The following is a 23,555-nucleotide window of genomic DNA, read 5'->3' on the forward strand; positions in this document are numbered from 1 at the left end:
GATACCAGTTATTTGCTTGTCTGTATTTTTATTCTATGTATGTGTGTGTGTATGTAAAATTTTCACTTTCCACACAAATAAATACAATACATACATTCATATACACACATACATATACTTGGTAATAAGATACACTTGTATTCCAGAGGGTGCATAATAATTAGTCTCAGTAAAGCATTTTGAAAATGCAACAAAAATGTTTTGGATGAAAGAATTGACAGAAAAAGCAAAGCCTTTATATACAATTCAAAGAAAAATTGCATGATCTTCCACTACACTGCTTGATGAGAGGTCTTTGAGAAGAAGACCTCTCATTAGGAAGTGTAAAATGACAGAATCCATCAGTGACCAGCAATTCTTGAGGTTGAATACAGAACTGTCAAAAATGGACAAATGTCCCCAAAAAAGGGACACAATTATATCCAACTAGGTGAAACTGTTCCATAGGGGAAATGTGCCTCAAAGTGTTCAGTATAGAATTAAGGGTGGAATTCTGGTTTAAGCACCCCATATAAACCCTCATAATTTTTGTTTTTAATATTTGTAATCTTCAGAAAACTTCTGCAAATTTGTGTCCTATACAAGGGAATTCACAGAATTATGAAAAAATTTTTTCTTCAATTTTTTAACCCTCTTCACCTCATATATCCTAAAATTTCCACTCTTTTTTTAATCTTTTTAAATATCAGAATTTAAAATATGGACAGTTCAAGTATTTTATGGGGAGAAAAATACTGAAGAGTACTGAAAAACATCAATACATGTCAGAATGACAAAGAAACAAGGAAGGTATCAGCTGGTCATGAGATGTGCTAAAAATAACAGCTAAATTGCCCTTAAATCACACAAAAAAATTCTTTTATATCATCATATGAATTCCCATATGTAGAACACAAATTTGTAAAAATTTTCTGAAAATTTCCAAAAATAAAGAATTTATGAGAGGTTATATGGAGCACTTAAACCAGAATTCTACTGAATTAACTTCCTAGGAAATATATATATTTTGCAATATGACACTTCCATACTTTACATGGAACACCATTTTTAATCTTAGAGAGGTATTTTTTTACCAAATATGTTCAACAAGTCTCCATAAAATTGTAAATGGCTATGACATGAAAACATGGTAAAAAAATGTAAAATTGGTGATGATGGTTGTATAACTGGCACAAAATCAGTTACAATGATGAGGGTTCCAGTTGATCCAATCAACAGAACAGCCTACTCCTGAAATTAACGTGCAAGTGGTTGAGTACTCCACAGACGTGTGTTCCCTTAATGTGGTTCTCAGGGAGATCCAGCATAACACAAGATGCGACAAGGTTGGCCCTTTGAAATACAGTTACTATTCATTTTTGTCAGCTGAGTCGACTGGAGCAAAGTGAAATAAAGTGTTTTGCTGAAGGACACAAAGCATCACTGGGAATTGAACTCATGGCCTTACAGTTGTGAGCTCAATACTCCTACCCATGAAGACATACACCTTGACACCTGATGGTTATATATTTACTAGTGAATACCAGCAGAAAATCAACTTATGGTAAATTGTATGGAGAGGAATAACTCTATAATAAAGCACATACTCCTTTTTCTCATTTAATATATGATACATATAAATACAAATTAGTGGCTGTGTAGTAAGAGATTGACTTCCCAACCTCATGGTTCTGGGCTCAGTCCATTGCATGGCACTTTGGGCAAGTGTCTCCCATTGTAGCCTCAAGCTGACCAAAGCCTTGTAAGTGGTTTCAGTACACAGAAACTGAAAGAAGCTTGTTTTGTATACATATATAAGTGTGTGTCTTTGTGTCTGTGTTTGTGCCCTGCCACTACTTGACAACCGGCATAGGGGTGTTTATGTCCCAATAACTTAGCAGTTCAGCAATAGAATAAGTATCGGGCTTAAAAGAAATAAGTGTTGGGGTTGATTTCTTCAACTAAAATTCTTCAAGGCAGTGCTCCAGCATGGCCACAGTCTGACGACTGAAACAAGTAAAAGGATAAAGAGGTAACTAAACAAAATGTTTTCAGACGGTTAAAGTTTTGAACATTTCCACTCAATAGTCACTTAGCTAAACATCTTACTTGATGCTTTTAAGAAATAATGAAAGTATCAGAGCTGAACTGCCTAAATGACCGAGAGTAGTTCTACAACAGTCTAACATAGTGAAATTACTATAGCAAACATATATTTCGCACACACACATACACTGATTAAGGTATGTAGGAAGGTAAGTAAACACTGAGATAGTGTTTTTCTCATTATCTGTTTCTTTGATGAGGAATAATTATCTAACATTGCTTTCTCCAGAGAAAAATCAATTTCTCCCATGAGACCAAAATGAAATTGAATAATTACAAATCATTTCTTGTAACTTATGGCTACATAGCATTTGTAGCTATAACATCCATTAATAGTAATTCATATTTGCCATGGATAATAATTACAATCAATACTCTTAGCTGTGCAATCCAAAATTTGTGCAGTTAGTAAAATCTGGTTCCAGATGGTTTTGACAATGAATCATCATTCAACAATCTTTTCTATTGCCTTCCAGAACAAGTAGTAACAGAAAAAAAAAAATAACAGAAAACAAAAAAACAAATTCGATTTGTTGATAATTATTTATAAAAGAAATAATATTTCTGTTGGTTGCATCTATAAATATCCACTTGGTTTTTAGGATTTTCTTCATGATTTTTAAATATAATACAAAGTAGAGATTTTGTTCTGAAACCAGAATGGTTAAATGTAACTCATTAATCATCACTTCTCAATCATATGGATTTGATGTTGCTGAAGATGACCATACAGTCAAGGTCTCTTTGTGCCATCTCCATCAGAGACAGAAACAGTGCAAAAATTAATTCTGCTTCCTTTAACTTCTCTAACAATATAACTTGTTAGACATTCATGAACTAGCATATGTAGGTGCAGTAAGAGATGGAGAAAACGATTAGAAAAGCAAATATTACTATAAAGGAGAGAAATCGATTGCAACGGAAACGGACCACCTTCATAAACTGTTCCCGAAATCTTGCTTCACAAACATCTCATTCAACCCTGCACAAACAGGCAAGTTTAATATAATTTACCTGTAACAGAGTTACAGAAATTATTTTAATCAATTTTTGTAACTTTCATACAAAATTTTCAGCCATCATCATCATCATCGTTTTACATCCGTTTTCCATGCTAGCATGGGTTGGATGGTTCGACCGGGGTCTGTGAAGCCAGGGTTTTGCACCAGGCTCCAGTCTGATCTGGCAGTGTTTCTACAGCTATATGCCCTTCCTAACGCCAACCACTCTATGAGTGTAGTGGGTGCTTTTTACGTGCCACCAGGGGAGCCTGGCAATGGCCATGATCGGTTGGTGCTTTTTACGGGCCACCGGCACGGGTATCACAACTACAATTTCCATTTGATTTTTTGATGTTGATGTACTTGACTCAATAGGTCTCCACAAGCACAGCAGGCCGCCCTGCACTCCAAGGCACTTTAGATGGTCTGGGGCTTCTATGTAAAGCTGGTGCAAGAAACAGCCGAAAGCTCTCAGATTACTTCTGATAATGTCCTTGTAATTTTACGACTTCACTAGATGAAGACTCAAATATTCAAATAAATATAAGATAATTTCTTAGGTGGGTAGAAAGCCAGAAATTTGTGAGTGTATGGAGGAAATATACTACAGATATTCCATGATATTGTGCTTTGGGAAAGATCACTTAATTCTCCTTATCTAATATACAAAAGATAATTAGATCTCCAAGGAAAGTTGGCTATGATGGTCTAGCATCCTATCCAAAAGGAAAGATATTTCTTTCATATATTAAATACCTTTGTATGTATTGACATGCAACAGTGTAAGTGTTGGTCTTGGAGGGCCTGTGAAAACCATGTGTATTTCCACAAGACCCAGCACATGTAAAAAGGAAAAAAAATTTAGTTTTGAAAAATAGTCATAAGAGAAATACTTAACAAAGAACAAACTGTTTTATTTTTCATTTCTTGATTAAGAAAAGGAATTTGACAGGATCCCACACTATATCGTTTAAATGGTAAATTGGTGACAATTGTGATTTAATAGATTATGAGCATGTTTGATGTCTGCTTGTCTAGATTGCCAAATCAACTAATTCTTGTCTGCTGCCCTAGTCTTCCAAATGTGCTATATTGTTAACAGTTCCACTAAGATGTTATATTAATTCATAAATATTAGATCATCAAAGATGGGGGATATACATATTTTAATAAATAATCCTTTTTTTTTTACATGACATTGTTATAGTTATAGAGGAAGTGTATAGTCAAATTAACTGCAATTTAATACAGTTATTTTTTTTTATTGATCTTGGAACTATAAAAGGAGCAGTCAATAATGGCAGGATTTGAACTAAGAACTGAAATACTGTGCTTGGTATGCAAAGCATTTTTGTTCTGATGAGTGATATCCAAATGCTAATGCTCGTATATTCTTGTCATTATTTTACCTAATTTCATTATAAAGAAATGTAAAATAAAAAAAAAAACTTTGTAAAATAAATCATTCTAGAATGAATTTCAGTTAAAAATTTTATATGCATATATATATATATATATATATATATATATATATATATATATATATACACATGCATATATATATGATCTGATTTAAACATTAAATTTTTAAATAATTTTAATGGTTGTGGGAGAAGATTGACAATGATTCTAGAAGTGCAGTTCGTCCCTGCACTTACCTGATTATTTCAATGCAGTTGGAGACGTGAGTAAGTCATTCAGAAGTTAGCAGAGGAAGATGGCTTACAGGTGATCTGTGACACTGACAACAGCTTTAATGTTTAGAATGTTTGGAATTATCACATGACCTTCAGGTAAAATGAAAAAAACAGAAATAGAAAAGTTACTTCGTTAGTTGAGTTGATGACTCAAACAACAATATTTGCACCATGAGGTAAAGTTCTGCATAGCTAGTATATAGTGCACATATATACATATAAGTATATATATATATATATATATATATATATATATATATATACACACACACATAAGTATATATACACATATAAGTATATATATATATATATATATATATAATATATATATATATATAGACACACACACATATAAGTATATATACATATATATATATATATACACACACATATAAGTATGTATATATATGCATGCATTGCTGAAAGAATCAGTACACAGTCACCACCTCTTTTATTTTCTTAACTTATCACATCTTTTAATTCAGCTTCCTTTTCACACAAACACACACACACATACACACACACATATATAGATATGTATGTATGTGTATATGCATGTATATAATGTGTGTATGCATGTGTATATATATATATATATATATACACACACATACATATACATATATATGTATGTATATATTTAAGGGCCATTTCCCACAGCAACCATTAAATTGTGTTAGGACAAAATTTCAGGTCAAGATGATATTTGTTCAAGCATTAACAAAATTGCCATTTTGACACCTTGAGCAAGTTCTTCACTGGTGTAGCCCTTGTCAAGTGTTGGAACATGTATAAACGCACATCGTGTTCGGTCTATGTACAATGAAGTAAAGTAGGAGTAATCACAGAGGTATCTGCAAGGAAGAAAATAAAAAAATACATAAGAATTCTGAATTAAACATATGTCTTTTATCTTTTATTTGTTTCAGTCATTTGACGGAGGCCATGCTGGGGTGCCCAGGAGTTATTTTTTAAGGCCTGGTACTTAACCTATAGGTTTCTTCTGCTCAATCACTAAGTTACAGGGATGTAAATGCACCAACACTGGTTGTCAAATACAAACACAAAGACACACACAGATACATACATACATACACACACACACTCACACACTCACACATACACACACACACATATGACCGGCTTCTTTCAGTTTCTGCCTACCAAATCAACTTACAGCCTGAAGCTATAGAAGACCCTATAGAAGACTACCGAAAAAAACCAATGTAATTTATGCATTTTTTCCGCAAATGTAAAGATAAACTATAGGGGTTGCATAAATTACACGAGTAGATCATTTCCAGAATTTGTTTTGAAATTTCTTTTTGTTAGAAAACGGCATACAAAACGTAATTATTCATACCAGAAGTTGACTTATTTAATATCAGAATAAGTTTTTACAGAAAAAATATTGGCTTAAATAGCAATAATGAAGTTGACTTTTATTTATGCTGGATAGTATAATGCTTACTTTTTTCTGTATAAATTTACTAAAACCACAAAATGGTTAACTAGTTTTTGAAGGGATTAAAATTTCGATACTCCATATCAAACGTTCTGACAAGAATAAATGGAAAAGAATTCTGTTTACATAATCAGCTTGATCAGTCACCTTCCTCTGTTGGTTGAGTAAAGTGTCATCCAAGCTGATGTTTATTGGTAATTATACTTAATTTTCAACACCTACACATATTTATCAGCTTTGTTTTTGTTGTTAATTCTTATCAATAGCTTTTCCTGTGATTGTGGTTTGAGAAAACATACAGTAGTATACTAAAGATCAGACACGTAAAAGAAACGTAAAATAAAGTTTATTATAAACAACACAATCACTTTGTAATTTAATAGTTTTCAATGTGATACCTATTTAAACAGAAATTTTTTTTATTTCATGAAAATTTAATAAAATCTGATCAGAAGTAAGTGTATGCTAAATACAACTAAATTGAAAACCTTTTCCCCCTGGCTATATCAGCAATTCTCAAAACTTTTAGGTGTGAATTTTGCATAAGGAAGCTTTTTTAAACATATTTTATCCTGAAAATCACCTGCGTAAATTACACAGGTGCGCAAATTACATGGGTTTTTATGGTGTGTTGTTTTATGAATCATCATCATCATAGCACACATGCTGTTGACATGATAGCAAGAACAAAGGACTGAGTATCTACATTTAATTACCATCCAGGTTGAAATCTCATAAAAGTCTGCTTTGCTTCTTAACTCTCTACAATCCATAAAATAAATTACTTGTTGTATACTTGGGCTTATTTCAGTGACTAAACAGCTTCCTTATAGATTCACAGTCATATGCCAGTGTGAGAAATAATGAATATTTTATTTTTTCAGGAGTTTTAAATGGATTATTGTTTCTAGCATCAGATGAACTTCTGCAGAATTATTGTTAAACTATGGACACACAAGAGGTGCAGCAATATCAAAGGAAGGCTAACTGCGAAGATAGCAATAAACACTGAAAACGTGCAGAGAACAGCTTCTGTCACATGTCAGGGGGAAAAACTACAAGTAGTTGATAGTGTCCATTACCTAGGTGACCAAGTCAGTAGTGGGGGTGGATGCTCTGAAAGTGTAGCTGCTAGAGTAAGGATAGCTTGGGCAAAGTTCAGAGAGCTCCTACCTCTGCTTGTGACAAAGGGCCTCTCACTCAGAGTAAAAGGTAGACTGTATGATGCATATGTATGAACAGCCATGCTACACGGCAGTGAAACGTGGGCTGTGACTGCTGAGGACATGCATAAGCTCGCAAGGAATGAAGCCAGTATGATCCGATGGATGAGTAATGTCAATGTGCATACACAACAGAATGTAAGTGCACTGAGAGAAAAGTTGGACCTAAGAAGCATCAGATGTGTCGTGCAAGAGAGACAACTGTGCTGGTATGGTCATGTGACGAGAATGGATGAAGATAGTTGTGTGAAAAAATGTCACACCCTAGCAGTTGAGGGAACCTGCAGAAGAGATAGACCCAGGAAGACCTGGGATGAGGTGTTGAAGCATGACCTTCAAATATTGGGCCTCACCGAGGCAATGAAAGTGACTGAGACCTTTGGAGATATGCTGTACTTGAGAACACCCAGCAAGCCAAGTGAGACCATAACTGTGGCCTATGCTGTATAACCAGCCCATTTAAGAGTACCCGTCAATCATTGGACAATAAACTATGCTTGCGAAGACCTGTTGAGGCAAGTGAAATCGCTGTCGTGGCTGTTGGCAATACCGCCTGACTGGTAACCATACCAGTGGAACATTAAAAGCACCATTCAAGCATGATCGTTGCCAGGGCTGTTGACTGGTTTCTGTGCCAGTGGCACGTAAAAGGAGGACCATTCAAGTGTGGTCGTTGCTAGTACTACTGGACTGGCTCCTGTGCAGGTGGCACGTAAAAAGCACCATTTGAGTGTGGCTGATGCCAGTACCACCTGACTGATCCTCGTGCCAGTGGCACGTAAAAGCACTCGCTACACTCTTGGAATGGTTGGTGTTAGGAAGGGCATCCAGCTGTAGAAACACTGCCAGATCAGATTGGAGACTGGTGCAGACGTTAAATGATGATGATGATACATGGTCTATTACTCTCCATTGGTTGCAACAGTGAGGGTTCCAGTTGATCCAATCAACGGAACAGCTTGCTTGTGAAATTAACGTGCAAGTGGTTAAGCACTCCACAGACACACATACCTTTAACATAGTTGTCAGGGAGATTCAATGTGGCACAGAATGTGACAAGGCTGACCCTTTGAAATACAGGTCCATCTCATTTTAGGACTGGTGCAATGAGAAATAAAGCCTCTTGATCAAAGACAAAGTGCTGCCTGGTATCAAACTCACAACCTTATGATCATGAGACGAATACCCCTAACCACTAAGCCACACGCCTTCACTGGTCTATTATTAACAGTTATTTCTATTTTGTTGTATAGAGTTGATCCTGACTATATAAACAGAGTTAAAATTGCAGCCACATACCAATGTACCAAATAGCGTTTGTTGGTTTGTAGTCCATTACTGAACCTCTGGCCCAACCCCAGTATACTTAGCCTTCAATGGATGAATTTATTTAGCTTAACTGTAAATAAGTACTATGGGAAGGTAGTTTCCACTGTTATACCCAGCAGATGCACACTGAATAATTCAGGCATGGCTGTGTGGTAAGCGGCTTGCTTTCTAACCACATGGTTGCAGGTTCAGAGGCACTGCATGGTACCTTGGGCAAGTGTCTTCTACTATAGCCTCAGGCTGACCAAAGCCTTGTGAGTGGATTTGGTAGACGGAAACTGAAAGAAACCCATTATGTGTGTGTGTGTGTTTGTATCTGTGTTTGTCCCCCACCACTGCTTGACAACTGGTATTAATTCGTTTGCATCTCTGTAACTTGGCAATTTGGCAAAAAGAGACCAGTAAAATAAGTACCAGGCTATGACAAAAAAATAAGTCCTGGGGTTGATTCATTCAACTAAGAGCGCTTCAAGGTGGTGCCCCAGCATGGCCACAGTGTAGTGACTGAAACAGATAAAAGACAAAATGTTTCTCTGTACTAAAATACTTAAATCTTGTCATTGTTATGGCAAAAGAAGAAGTTTTTTTTATCTTTTTGTTTTTAAAGTTACTTCTGCAAATGAAAAACAATATTATGAGATTTGATAATTTAATAACAGTTTCAAATTATGTTCATGGGTGGGTGTAAGTCAATTACACTGACCCCCAGTACTCAACTAGTATTTATTTTATTGACCCTAAAAGGATGAAAGGTAAAGTCAACCTTGGCAGAATTTGAACTCAGAATGTAAAGACAAACAAAATGCCGTTAAGCATTTTGTCTGCCATGCTAACGATTCTGCCAGCTTGCTGCCTTTTGGTAATTTAATAACAGTTTGAAGGATAGATGAAAATGTAGAAAGTACAAAAAGTATATAGAACGAGGAGCAACCTACCGTCCAGCATCTTCAGACACAACTGCAGTAAATTTGTCAGAATTATTAACAGCATCACAGATCAGCTGCATATTGATCTCAGAGCTGATAGTGTCCTCAGCACCTTCAACACATTTGTTGTTCTCTGGATGGTAGTCATTGATGTCATCAAGAAAATAACCATCATTGTGGGCAATTTGCTCTAAAGTCAATGTGTTGGCAATACCTGACACACCGACATGGATTACCAACTAGAACATACAAAATAGAAAAGACTTATTATTCTGTGAGTCACCATTGTTGTTGCTACTAAAGAAACTAATCAACATTTGCAAAATAAATTTGTGATACTAGTTTCTATTTTTACAAGACAAACATGCTAGTTGGCCTATTATATCCTCAAATAATGAAATTCCATTCAAATTATACAATAAAAGTAAAATCTTTACCAGTGACAGTCCCCAGTCAAATTTCCCACTTTACCCACATGACATACTTAAATGCTGGGAAAAAAGTACCTTTATAGGTACAAAAAAACAAATTCCTCTATAGCACAACTGAATGTAGTGTAGATAACCACACACACCCACTCAATCTGCTCATGTAGAGAAATATTCCTTACATGTTCTAATACTCTCAGAGATTAGGAGGAGAAAAGGAAATGAACACTAATCAGTACAGAATCTGAAAGAGAAGCCTGAAGAATTGTTCCTTAACTCAAGAAAGATTCATAAAATTCTTCACTTGTAAGATACTTCATATCTAGAAAATGAAGGGGAAGAGAAATAAGGTGATTCCTTAGACAAAGGTAACAAACTGCTAGACCAGATGACGGATGTTATATAAAGGGTCATTGCTCAACTTATTAGGAAGAGAGTTTAGACGAGATGCAGTTTGGTTCCATACCAGGTAGAGGCACTACTGATATTGTCTTCCAGCTGAGGAATCTGCAGAAGTATCTAACCAAAAAGAAACTTCTGTACTTAGTTTTTGTTGACAAGGAGAAAGCCTTTGACAGGGTTCCCCACTCCCTTATCTGGTGGGCTATGTGGAAACTAGAGACAGATGTGTGGTTGGTGAGAGCTGTACAAGCCATATACAGAGCATTGAGTGAAAGTCAGCATTGAGTATAGCAACAAATTTTAGTGTATATATAGGAGTCCACCAAGGATCAGTTCTCAGCTCTCTCTTGTTTATCATAGTTGTCCAGGCCATAACAGAAGAATTTAAGATTGGCTGCCCTTGGGAGCTCCTCTATGCTGATGATCTTGTTCTTATAGTTGAATCACTACAAGAACTAGAGAAAAAATTTCAGATGAGGAAGCAAGGTCTGGAATCAAGGGATCTTAGAGTTTATTTAGCAAAGACCAAAGTCCAAGTAAGTAGGAAAACAGACAAATCACTGATCCCTTCAGGGAGATGGCCCTGTTCAATATGTAGAAAAGCTGTTGGTAGAAACTCCATTTATTGTACCCAGTGCAGGCTATGGACATATAATAGTTGCAGTGATATCACAAGAAGATTAAAAGAGAAAGTAGTCTTTGTGTGTGGCAGATGTGTAGGTACAATAAACAGTAGGAATGTGCAGAAAATAGACTGACTCAAACATCCAGGGAGTGGGGATCCTTAGAAGTAATAGATAGTTTCCATTACCTAGCCAGTATGTTCTGCTGGTTGGGTAATTTCAGTGTTCATGTACAAAAGAGTGTAAATGATTTAAGACAAAAATTGGGTATATGAGGCATCAAGTGTAGTGTGCAAGAGAGACGGCTGCACTGGTATAGTCATGTTATGCAAAAGGATGAGGACAACTGTATAAAAAAAGTGCCAATCTCTAATTGTGGAGGGAACCTGTGGAAAGGGCAGACCCAGGAAAACATGGAACGAAGTAGTGAGAAAGCATCTTCAGTCACCGGGCCTCACTGAGATGACAAGCGACTGAGATTTGTGGAAATTTGCTGTACTTAGGAAGAGACATCAAGCTAAGTAAAACCATATCCTTCCGTACATATAAACATGTCCTTTACAACTATGTCCCATCACTCCCTCTCTCAGTCAAGAGATCCTTGTCTTGTGAACTTGTGGGTGTTGGTGCCACATAAAAAGTACCCATGCCAGTGCCACATATAAAGCACCCACATAAAAAGTACCCATAAAAAAAGTGATTTGCATTAGGAAGGACATCCAGCCATAGATACCATGCCAAAACACACAATTGGAACCTTGCGCAACTCTCTGGCTGGCTAGCTCCTGTCAAACTTTCCAACCGATACAAGCATGGAAAAATGGATGTTAAATATTAATGATGATGATGATGATGATGATGATACAAATTTGTTGATGATACATAGACCTAATTTTGGCTAATGAATTCTTGGCAAAATGTATAGACATTGGCTTTTCTTTAGTGTTATAGTACAGGAAAGAAAAGAGAGTTTAGTCAGATTATAAGTACTGTACAAACTACACTGATTAAATTCACACATCCTAAATGAAAAAAATATGTATTTGAAAGTGACTTTTGAACTTTAAAGTGACCTTTGGTTCTGTGTTGTAAAGTGAACCCAGAGGAAATTATACAATCAACGTTATTGGTTTATGTATCCAACATTTAAAAGTTTCTAACTGGTTTAGGGGTAAACAATAACAATGCTATCAACGGCAAACAACAATGAAACCCATAAAAAAGTACAAAATGAAAAGAAGCTACATGTAAAATTGTAAACTGACAGCCTGAATTAGATACTCTGTTAACAAATATCAAACACTTAAATATGACACTATAAAAATAGCAACAATAACTGATAAATATATGTTCACATTCTGAAGGCATTGAACACCATGTAGAGTCCTCTGATAATATAACTTTAGGGTGCTCTTAGTGCACTTGCAAAATGGGCAGTGAAATTCACCTCAAACAAAAACCTACAGTAAAGTTCTATTAATCTGGGATCCAATAGTCTAGTAAACCTCATTCTCCAGCAATCTTTGATGCACTTCACTGTTTGTTTTTCATAAGCATTATCACTGGCCACTGACAATCTATTGCCCAGTGCTGAAATGTTTTCTAATTGTCTTTATCTATTTATATATTGTCCATCCGTTTTTGAAAATACATTCCAATGTTTATAAAAGTAACCAATTTGAGGAGGGCATAGGAAGAAAGCACGTAACTCTCACATTGTGTCTGGAAACTGATAGAGTACAGCATATGAAAAGAAGTGAAAAGTAGAATGCACAAATAAAACAGATACTTCAACAATATATGATACTAAGAAATGGAAAAAAACAAGTTAGTGCAACAACTGATTGAACTGTAGCTGATTCAGCGATAAGAAAAAGTGTGGATGTGAAGCCAACGATCACTGAAAATGTTAAACAATTACAAGACCAGGGTATTGTGAAGAGTTGTGCATTCACAACTAACTGGTTTATAACATGGCATTTGTAAACTTAATTTATCTAACAAAAAGAAGTCAATACATATTGAGGCTGCTGAAGAATATGGTTATGTATTTGATAAACTGGTTAGTAAACACTCTTATTTCAATTTTTAAGATTTGACTTTCAATACAGATAATATGGTGCTACCCATATCCAAAGGATGCTAGACTAGCAGAACTGTGCATACAAACAGAAAAGATTGGTAGTGTGACCTCAAAGTTTCACCTTGCTTGCCTGAATCCAACTGTCTGTTGAAGGTGAGCAAGCCAAGACTTTGAAGTCACTGCCGATCTTTTCCTTGTAAAAGTTAAACCTAAAAGTTTTGATTACGTCTTCAGTTTAATGTTAACTTGTTTTTATATATAACATATGCAATTTGATAAAAACAAACATACATTTGTGTTTTCAGCTGGATGGTGCCATTTGCTGGCATTGCAAAGCATATCTGAGTTTTTTGACATACTGTACCACCTTTATAAACAAAAGTCCAAAAGTCTCATTCATATGATATCATTTGTTCACAGTTCTCTGTGTAACCTTGTTTAGGCTATTTGTTGGTAAACCTCACAGAGAAACAGACACAAGTTGGCACCAGGAAGGACATTTGCTAACTGTAAAAAATCTACCCCATTGTACTCATGACCGATCTATAGAAGCAAGGAAAATTAGATGTTAAAATGATGATGATGATGATATATATCATCATCACTTAACGTCCAGCTGCCATGTTGGAATAGGACTAGACAGTTTGACAGGAACCAATGTGTCAAAGGACTGCATCATCCTCCAATGTCTACTCTGGTATTGTTTCCATGACTGGATATCCTTCCTTCTTAACATCAACCACTTTACAAAGTGTGCTGAGTTTTTAGTGTAGCACCAGTGTTACTGAAAAACACCTTGTAACCTCCAAGGCTAAGAATCTCAAGTGGCCCCTATAATTAAGGGAGAATAGAAGAGTAGACAATGATTCTAGGCAGAGGGATGAGGTATGGACATGAAAAGAGAAGGTGGTGCAGAGTATGGCAGGGAACAGGGGAGAGGGAGGGAATTAGAGTTAGCGGTTATTGAGAAAAGGAGGGGAATGGAGTTAAAAGGTGACAGGGTGGGTTGTGTAAGGTGTGTTGAGTTAGGTGCCATGTATATGTTCTTGGGCTCGGGTGGAATTTACAAACATTTGTTTCCTGTACCGAAATACTCTGCTGAAAACAAGTAACACAAATTTCTAAATTCATTTCTTTTTACTCTTTTATTTTTTATTCATTGGACTGCTGTAATTGTGGGTTCAAGTCTGGTGTGACAACTCTGGAATGTCATGATACTCTGAGATTCTACTGCAAATACATTGCATCATCTCAGCCAGATTCTTATAATAAAGTAGAAGCAGAGTTGTCATCCTCATTATCCCCATTTAATGTCCAACATCTATGTTGGCATGGGTTGGACTATTTGACGGGAGCTGGCAAGGCTGGAGAGCTGCACCAAGCTCTATGGTATGCCTTGGCATGGTTTTAATGGCTGGACACCCTTCTTAATGCTAACCACTTTAGAGAGGGTATTGAGTGCTTTTTTATGTAGCACCAACACCAATGGGATTGCCAAGAAGTAACTTGTGAGATGAAGACCTCTCAGGTGGAAAAGGGAGTAGAACTGCAGGAAGTGGCTTTGTGCCACGTGAGAGGTTAGTGTGTAATAGAGGAATAGAGAGAGGTGTCTTACTACAGAGGGGGTACTTGGCAATCCCAGTAGGAAAAGAGAAAGGAGAGGAAGGCGAGATAGAGTGAGAGAGAAAGAGTGGTGTTGGAGATGCATCGGGACCTACCAATAGGTAGTGGAGGTGGGATGTCCAAGTAATACAGAGTGAATAGAGGGGGATGGTCAATAAGAGTGTGAAGGGAGATGTTTAAAGATGGGGAAGAGGTGAAAGTAGCAAGTGATGGTGAGAGAAATTGGATTGGCTGAGATATGTGAGGATGTGGAGAGTGTGTGGATAGGCATGTAAGGGAAAGAAGAGGGGCCTGCAGTAGGTAGTGATCGTGGGCGGTAGGATGTGGTGGTGGTGGTTTTGTGAAGAGGGGCTGCAGGGAGAGTTTTGACAGAGAACAGATTATATGTGTGTGTGTGTGTGTGTGTGTGTAAGAGGTAGGGTATGGCCCATCACAATTTGGCTTAGTTTGATGTGTCTTCTCAAGCACAGCAAATCACCAGAAGTCTTGATTGCTTGTCATCTCTGTGAAGCTCAACATCTGATGATCGTTTCTCACCACTTCATCCCACACTGTCTTAGGACTACCTATTCTACAGGTTCCCTCCACAATTAGAGATTGACACTTCCATATGCAGCTGTCCTCATCCATATGCATTTATTATGGATTCTAATATTATCTCACTATATCTGATTCCTCTTATGCCCACTTCATTTCTTTGCAGTCTTCCCAGGTTCTCTGCATTTGAAGTCCATGTCTCACCACCATGCAACATCACAATTCCAACACAAACGTCATACAATCTGCCCTACACTGTTGCCAATCGTGGTAGTAGCTCCCCGAACTTTCTCCAACCACTTCCAACACAAACAAGTTTACCATCATTTCAAATACAATTCTCACCAATGCTATCTTAGTTCTGTCTCACAGTCCAGAACACTTTATGTTTGATTCTCAGGTTGCAAAACAGGTACAACATTATTCCTTTCTGCCTCACTTTTAGTTGTGTAGACCAGTCACTTGGCCAACCTTCCAGTAATTTGATAATGTTTATTACTATCACCTTTCTTACTGGTTCTCAAAGCCTGTCACTAAGCTTTTATTGCCCTATCAACCAAATCAATTCAGTAGCCTCTTTGTCTGGTTTCCCAGTGATAATGTAATTTATCAAAATAGCGGGTTTGCCAGATTAGTAAGTGACGAAGTAGTTGGCTGGTTTCTTAAAGCATGCATCTTGCCATTTGTCAGGTCAGTTGTATCACAGAATTCCAGGAGACTTACACCCTCCTTTCTTTGAGATTATATCCCTAGCCTCACTATATATCAAAGAAACTATCAACATGTCTGTCAAAGTTGCCAGCTATGATAAAGAAGTTACTCATTTCTCAAGTGAAATGAGACTGACAAAAACTAAACAAAAAATGCTTAAAAATTGAGGATACTATTACTATTAATATTTTTATGGTTGGTGTATTTTCCAACTACAGGCTTTTCCGTCCTTGCATTACATCTATTTTTTTCAAGCTACTCTGCATGGGATTTTGTTAAATTCGATATCTACATAAAGAAGCACAGTTGTTTTCACAAATTGATGCCCTTTTTACCACTGCCAAGAAATGTAGTAATTGTTATTGATATTATTACCATCACAGTCATCATCATCCTCATCATTATCATCATCTTCATCATGGATAGTAATATACAATCTATTTGTGCACTGCTTTCACTTGTTGACTCCTCAGCAAGGCTTAACCTCCTAAGTCCGACCCAGCTACCTCAATCCAAGCTTACCATAGTGTAGGCACATTAATGTGAATGGAAGACAATTGCAATCGTCTCTTCTACATGTCAACTAAACTTCTAAAACAAACATTTCTTTAATTCTCTCATTTAACCTAAATTTTATTTTCATTTTATATGAAAGATCTTTTTGATAAGAAATATCTTTTGTTGCTTCTTCTATATAAAAAGAAAGATTTGTATATTTGATCACTAAATTAAGGAGAAATTATTTTGTTTTTGAACAAATATGCCATATATAAATAGTTTAATGCAAATAATATTTTTTTCTTCTTCTCACTCACCACAGGATTGAATTCAGACCATAACAAGGGAATATCAGTTTTAACACTTTTATAAGCTACAGGTACTTCTTTAACAATAAGGCAGACATCATCACCAAGACCTAGTTTGGCTACATGTTGTACTACAACCCAACTGGCGTTGACTTTGTGTACTCCAAAAGGCCCGAAGCCTGTTAAGAAAAGAAGAAAAAATTAAAAAAATAAAATTTATTACAACAAAACAGACATTAAGTTCATTTTCTTCAATACATTTTCATATTTCAGTTAATTTTTTTTTTTTTTCAGTTTAACCATCATTAAGCAGTAAAAGTCTATCTATCTACCAGCGACAATGACGACAATCTGTTGTTTCACAGAATTAGTGCAGTGTCTGGTTTAATTATGCTTTTTATCACACCATAACAGATGCTCTAGAATAGTGTCTGCCAAACTGTGTGCTGCAACTGTGCCACAAAAAACATTTTTGGGATTCTTGGGAAACAATGATCCAAGAACATTCACAAAATTCGAGCATAAATATAAATTAATTACATAAATCGTAAAATACAGTAAATATAGATTAATTACGTTACACAACAAACAGCAGTTTTGCTACAACATATTACATTTCTGCATTTAAACCAGATTTTCGAATTTTTATGTTTTAGATGTCGGCGATCATGAATATGCAACACAATTTTTTAAAAATTTCACTGTCCCCGTCCCCAATTTAAATTTTTGATTTTGTTTACTTTAAAGAGATCGTAACAAATTGACAAACAAATGCAAATTGAAATTAAATACAGACAAAAACATTAAAGTGTAAAAACTTTGAGTTTTACTTGTGTTTGCCTTAAATAAGCGTAAATAATAATATAATACAAATTAAATATATTAAAAATAATAATATAATACAAATACACCACATCCCCATGTGAGCCATTTTATGATATTTAATAGTTAATGTTATAAAGTTTATAATATTTAATAGTTAATGTTATAAAGTTTAATAAGAGGCTCAAATTTCACCCCTCCCCCAATTTTAAATTTTGAACATTTTCATCCATTTATTTATTTGTCTATCTATTTATCCCTATCGTTTATTCATAAAATATATTTGTCAACTGGACGTGGCAGTCCTATAGAAGACGGTGCTACTGTTGTTTTCAGCCCCAGTAAGACGTTTTATACCTATCAGTATGGTTATTGAAGTTTCAAAACAAGGTTTCTTGCATATCTGGAATCTCCTTCATCTAAAAACATAGGAAAAAAAAATTTCGAAAGTATTCAAAATTTTTAATGGCAGGGGGAGGGATGGTGGTGGTGGTGGTGGTGGAGAGGGTATTTTTTTGTTTTTTTGTCTTTTTGCATATTCGTAATCTTCGACATCTAAAATGTACGAATCTGAAAAAACTTTCCAAAAAGTACATTTTTCAAGGAGAGGTGCATTAGCCCCATAAATTGTTTAGTAGTCCTAGTAGTTTTTAATTTTTTATTCATTTATAATTTACATAAATTATTTTATATTAATTTTAATCGATTTTTAATTTTAGATTTAAACACGAACAAATTTTTATTGAGATCTCAGAAAAATGAGAAAGAGAGAGTCATAGCAAAGAAGCAAACACCAGAATAAAAAGTTCACCTCATCAAAACGAAAATATACTGAATATTACATCCAATATGGTTTTATATTATCGGAAAAAAAAAAACAACTCGGTTCTTTTTTGTATGATTTGTTTAAGAACCCACTCAAATGAAGCAATGGTTCCCAGTAAATTTCAACAACATTTAATAACAAATCATCTGCAACATAAGGACAAACCAAAAGAATACTTTGAGATGCTAAAAAATAATTTACAAATTCAATCAAAAAGGCTGAAGAAATTTCACTCAATTCCTGAGAAAGGTCAAATTGCTAGTTACAAGATTGCCCAGCTTTTAGCAAAGAAGGAAAAAACATATTCTAATGCTGAAAATATTATTTTACCAGTCTTAGAGATCGCCTTTGGCATAATTAGTGAAGAAGCCGTCAAACAAATTAGGACCATTTCTTTGTCTACCCACATTATTTCTCATAAAATTGAAGACATTTCGTGAGATATTGAGGATCAGCTCCACAAACATTTCACTGAAGCAAAAAATGAACTTGAAAACTTGTGGGCCTTACAAATCGATGAAAATACAGACATCAGCAACAAAGCTCAACTAATTTCATTTCTGCGAATAATCAGAGGTGGTAAGATCATAAGTCAGTTTTTCTTTTGTTGTGAATTGAAGGAAAGAATGACAGGAGAAGATGTCTTTAACCTGGTAGACCAAAATGTTGTATTGAGAGGGATGCGGTGGCAAACTTGTATTAGCATTTGCACTGATGGTGCTCCATCCATGCAGGGTCGGAAAAAAGGCTTCGTGGCTCATGTATTACAAAAAAATTCACAAGTTAAAATTGTACAATGCATGATTCACTGTGAAGTTTTGGTGTCAAAATCTCTGACTGATGGTCTCCTGAAGATGATGAACAATGATGTTGAAGTGGTGAATTACATAAAATTACATTCCCTATGATGCAGACCTTTTGCATCCCTATGTGAAACTATAGATTCTGATTTTAAGAGTTTACTGCTTCATTTAACTGTTTACTGCGATGGCTCTCGAAAGGAAAAGTGCTCTCTAGATTTATCTCTTTGCGAGCTGAAATAATATGTTGTTTTGATGCTGAAAATTCTAGATTTGAATTTATTAACGATGATAATTGGTGGCTGGAAGTAGCATTTCTCCACAATCTTTTTTGAGAAGGAGAACATTCTAAGTTTGAGTCTGCAAGGAGCAAACGAAAATATTATTACAATAACAGGCAAATGGAAGTCTTTCACTGTAAAGTTAGAACTGTGGATTCTGTATCATTTTCTAAGTATTTTCCATCACTTGATTATCAAATGTACAAAAGTGGGTCATCAATCCTTTCGCAAGATATGACAGTACACACCTGCCATTAACAGAAGAAGAAAATTCAATACACTTGAAAAACGATCCTGTGCACAAGCCTTGTTTTCTGTGCTAGAATTGTCATAATTTTGGATTTCACTTTGGAGCCAATATCCTCAATTAGCTACTACAGCCATTAAATCTCTGTTGCCCTTTGGATAATCATATCTTTGCAAATTAGGTATCTCTGCATTTATGGAAATGAAGTTAAAAAAAAAAAAAAAAAAATGATTACAGATGGTAGATGAGGTGTTACATATTTGTTTATCTAATCTAGAGAGTCATGATTTGACAAAATTCTTTCTCAAAATCAATTGCATCCTTCACATTAAAAACATTATTATTGTATTATATTACCTATATATATGTATATATATATATATATATATATATATATCACATCATCATCATCATATATATATATATATCACATCATCATCATCATTATATATTTATATATCATCATCATATATATATATATAATATATATATATATATCACATCATCATCATCATATATATATATATATATCACATCATCATCATCATTATATATTTATATATCATCATATATATATATATATATATATATTATATATATATATATATATATATATATATATACAAATACATATGTATTATAAAACAATGTTATTTTATTGTTACTATAGTAATATATTTATTTTTATTCATACTAATAAAGTATATTCAATTTTGTTGGGATTTTTATTTGGCATACTGCAAAATAAATTCTCCTTGCCCAGTGTGTCATAAGGTACAAAAGTTTGGCAGACACTGGTCTAGAATGAGGAGCATTTTGAACCTTCTGCATAAGTATTTCTCTGCTCTTCATAGCTGTTCTTACATTCTATTAAGAACTTACCAGACAATTCTTGCTGAACCTAGAAGATATGCTTTCAGCACTGCACCTGCCCCTAATGAAGATCAAGTTTATCAAGGATCATTCACAGATTTTATATCATTGTTTCCAAGGCTCCAATAAGAACCAGCAGTATTATGACCTTGTATACTTTTCTGTTCTAGCATTTAAGCATTTCCTACTTAAAGATGGAGTAATACTTTATTTTTTCTTTTCCTTTTTTTTTTTTTTACTCTGAATCAAGAGGATATGTTATAAATTCATTATTAGTCTGCGCTGTTTTGATTTTTTTGTCTAATTAACATTCAGATATAAAATCTTAATCAGATATAAAATCACAGCAAACATAAGGTCTTCAATTATGAAGGAAGAGAAAGGACTGAAAGAAATGCATGCCTTTCTGAAGAGTATTAGTGAAGAAAGAGAAATGATATGGATGACCAGAAACTAAGAGCTGGGCTTAGACTTGGTTTGCCAGATTTTTTTATGTTCTATGACACTCACCTGATCCTGTGTAAATACAAATGCTCAAAATTACGGAAGAAAGAAAAGGGATTGGTGTGAAATGAGTGAAATGATTCCAAAAAGAATCTAAATTAAATCCCTGACTCAGCTCTATTACAATACACGATTTCTTCTTGTTGAGGACTACAAAATCTGGTTTATTGTATTCTATTCTTCTTTCAGTTCATTATAGGAAAGTTCCACAACTTCACTATGTCATCTTCAAGGTCTAGCATTTTTGTTCTTAATGAATGCTTATAGCATTTTTCTGCGCATGCAAAAACCAAATTTTCTGCAAAAATCCAAAATATTATTGCAGCAACTTTATCATCCAATATAATGTAAGTTATGGGCTCATTTGAATCATCACACATTCTGCATTTAGGTGAACAATCCTACTGATCTATCATTCTTGTGATCCAGTTTACGTTTAGGGTCTGTTCCTATGCTACTAAAGTCATTCTCTTATTCTCTTTCTTCAGTACTCCTTCCTTCAGCCGTAGCCAAGTGTCCTTGTTATCTCTTCTCTCTTTTTCGTTTCCATAAAACCAGAAGTTAAGCTTCTTTCTTTCAAAGATTTATTTCCTCTTACCCATATTTTCCTGTTTTCTTCTCTTTATAGGTTCAACACATTCTGTAAATAGTCCTTCACTTGTTATCTCCTTCAAGAGGGTTTCTTCTTTTCCTTCTAGATGGAATCTAAGACTTGTCAACTCTAGTTCTACTTCTTCAACACTTATTAATCCTCTTTCTCCAGAATAACCAATCTGTATCTAATAAGGAATTCATGCTTCATCATTTTTGTGTCAAAGTCCTTTAGCTCATTCTTTCTCTATCAATTCAATGACTCCTACTCCATACATTATTAGGGACTCTTCTCTCAAGTTGATTGCCTGTACAATGTTTCCTGCATTCAATATGGATTTAAGAATTTTCTTCAATTTGTGAAAATACTTTTCACTGAGGATTTCCTTCATTTTTTATTTTGTCATTTTCCCAATATTTCCAAATATTTAAAAGTTTCTTCTGCATTTGTATCTTCATCATTAGGTAGATCTACTCCAGTATATTTTATAGGTTTTTTCCTTGCTTCATCTCTTTTAATTTCAAGTCATCCCAGTATCATATTCTTATAGTTTGCACTAATGAGTCTAGTAGGCCCATGATTTTGCCACACAGTTTAAATAATCTATAAATAAAGGATGATTCACTTTTCCCCTATTCTTTTGCAGTGAGTATTCTTCTTTAGCTTTGTTCACTATAACTGACAAAGGGATCAGTGTGACTACAAATAAGATGGAAGAGGGGTTGTCCCCTTGAAAGATTCCTCTTCAGATCTGTATATGTTAATCTTTCTCCCTCATATTAACTTTATTCTCAAATGACACATTTCTTTTTGTTAACAGATGCTTAATTTTTCTTGAGATCTTGAAGAGTTTTAGGCATCACTTCATCCATGAATGTGCAGCTAGGCCCTACACTTTTCTGTAAATAATCCACAGAATGCAAATATAAGTCAAGCTGTTTCTGCAATTTCTCAAACTGTCTTCTCAATCATTAACTGGTTTGTTTTTTTTTCCTTTTGTACTCATCCATAGGAGGTCACAGGTATCAAAGGTGTTTATTTTATCTCCATCTTGTTTTGAGTGGAAGCTATGCCTCCTCCTTCTTAGTTATTTGCGAATGTGGTGGTTATCATAATTCTGATATGAGAAGATACAGATTTCTGTTAGGTTGTCATAAGGATAATGTTTTTGTGTATGTATGAATGCAAATGGAGTTAAGAGTCATTTGAATCAATCCTAATATAGTATTTGTTCTCAGAACAGTGAGTCATGAAACTGACTCACATAAATGATAAAAATAGCAGCTGGTCTGCCATTTTCATTATTTGTATTAAATCACCTGCCATAAACAGAGACAGCAAAAAAAAAAAGATTAAATAAAGCGAAATAATGTCATCAAAGATACAGGAACATGAAAAGAAGTTTACTAATTTCTGCATCAATGAAAGGTGTGGACGTACAAAGAAAGGCTAAACAATGAACTGGATGCAGCAGGCTTTGTCTTACAAAGACATTCTGAATAAAACATGTCCCCACTTATCACAAAAACCTGCATGCAACAATTCTTCACTTACCACGCAACATAATACATAAGAAAAAGCTTTATGCTCTTTATTGTGTATAACGGTGTACTAGCATGGTCCCAGATAAAACAAAAAAATATAACCTGGGTGCTGGTGGTATGGATCATA

The 23,555-nt window shown here is 34.9% G+C and overlaps 1 protein-coding gene across 6 annotated transcripts in view; it reads right to left on the reverse strand.

The window, feature by feature from the left end:
• Positions 1 to 5,151: 5,151 nt before the first annotated feature.
• LOC115220561 (pyroglutamyl-peptidase 1) overlaps positions 5,152 to 23,555 on the reverse strand; it is a 34,037-nt gene continuing 15,633 nt past the window's right edge. For 5 of the 6 annotated variants that reach the window (XM_029790711.2, XM_036510114.1, XM_029790710.2 and 2 more), the window contains 3 exons: positions 16,949 to 17,118; positions 9,736 to 9,965; positions 5,152 to 5,637 (listed from right to left, as the gene is read on the reverse strand). In XM_029790711.2, coding sequence (XP_029646571.1) covers positions 5,478 to 5,637; positions 9,736 to 9,965; positions 16,949 to 17,118 — 560 coding nt within the window. In that variant the 3' untranslated portion in view covers positions 5,152 to 5,477. The remainder of the gene's footprint in view (positions 5,638 to 9,735; positions 9,966 to 16,948; positions 17,119 to 23,555) is intronic. The other variant, XM_029790708.2, reaches the window with a different exon arrangement.

Source organism: Octopus sinensis, linkage group LG16 (assembly GCF_006345805.1).
Source record: "Octopus sinensis linkage group LG16, ASM634580v1, whole genome shotgun sequence".
Classification (NCBI taxonomy): Eukaryota; Metazoa; Mollusca; class Cephalopoda; order Octopoda; family Octopodidae; genus Octopus; species Octopus sinensis.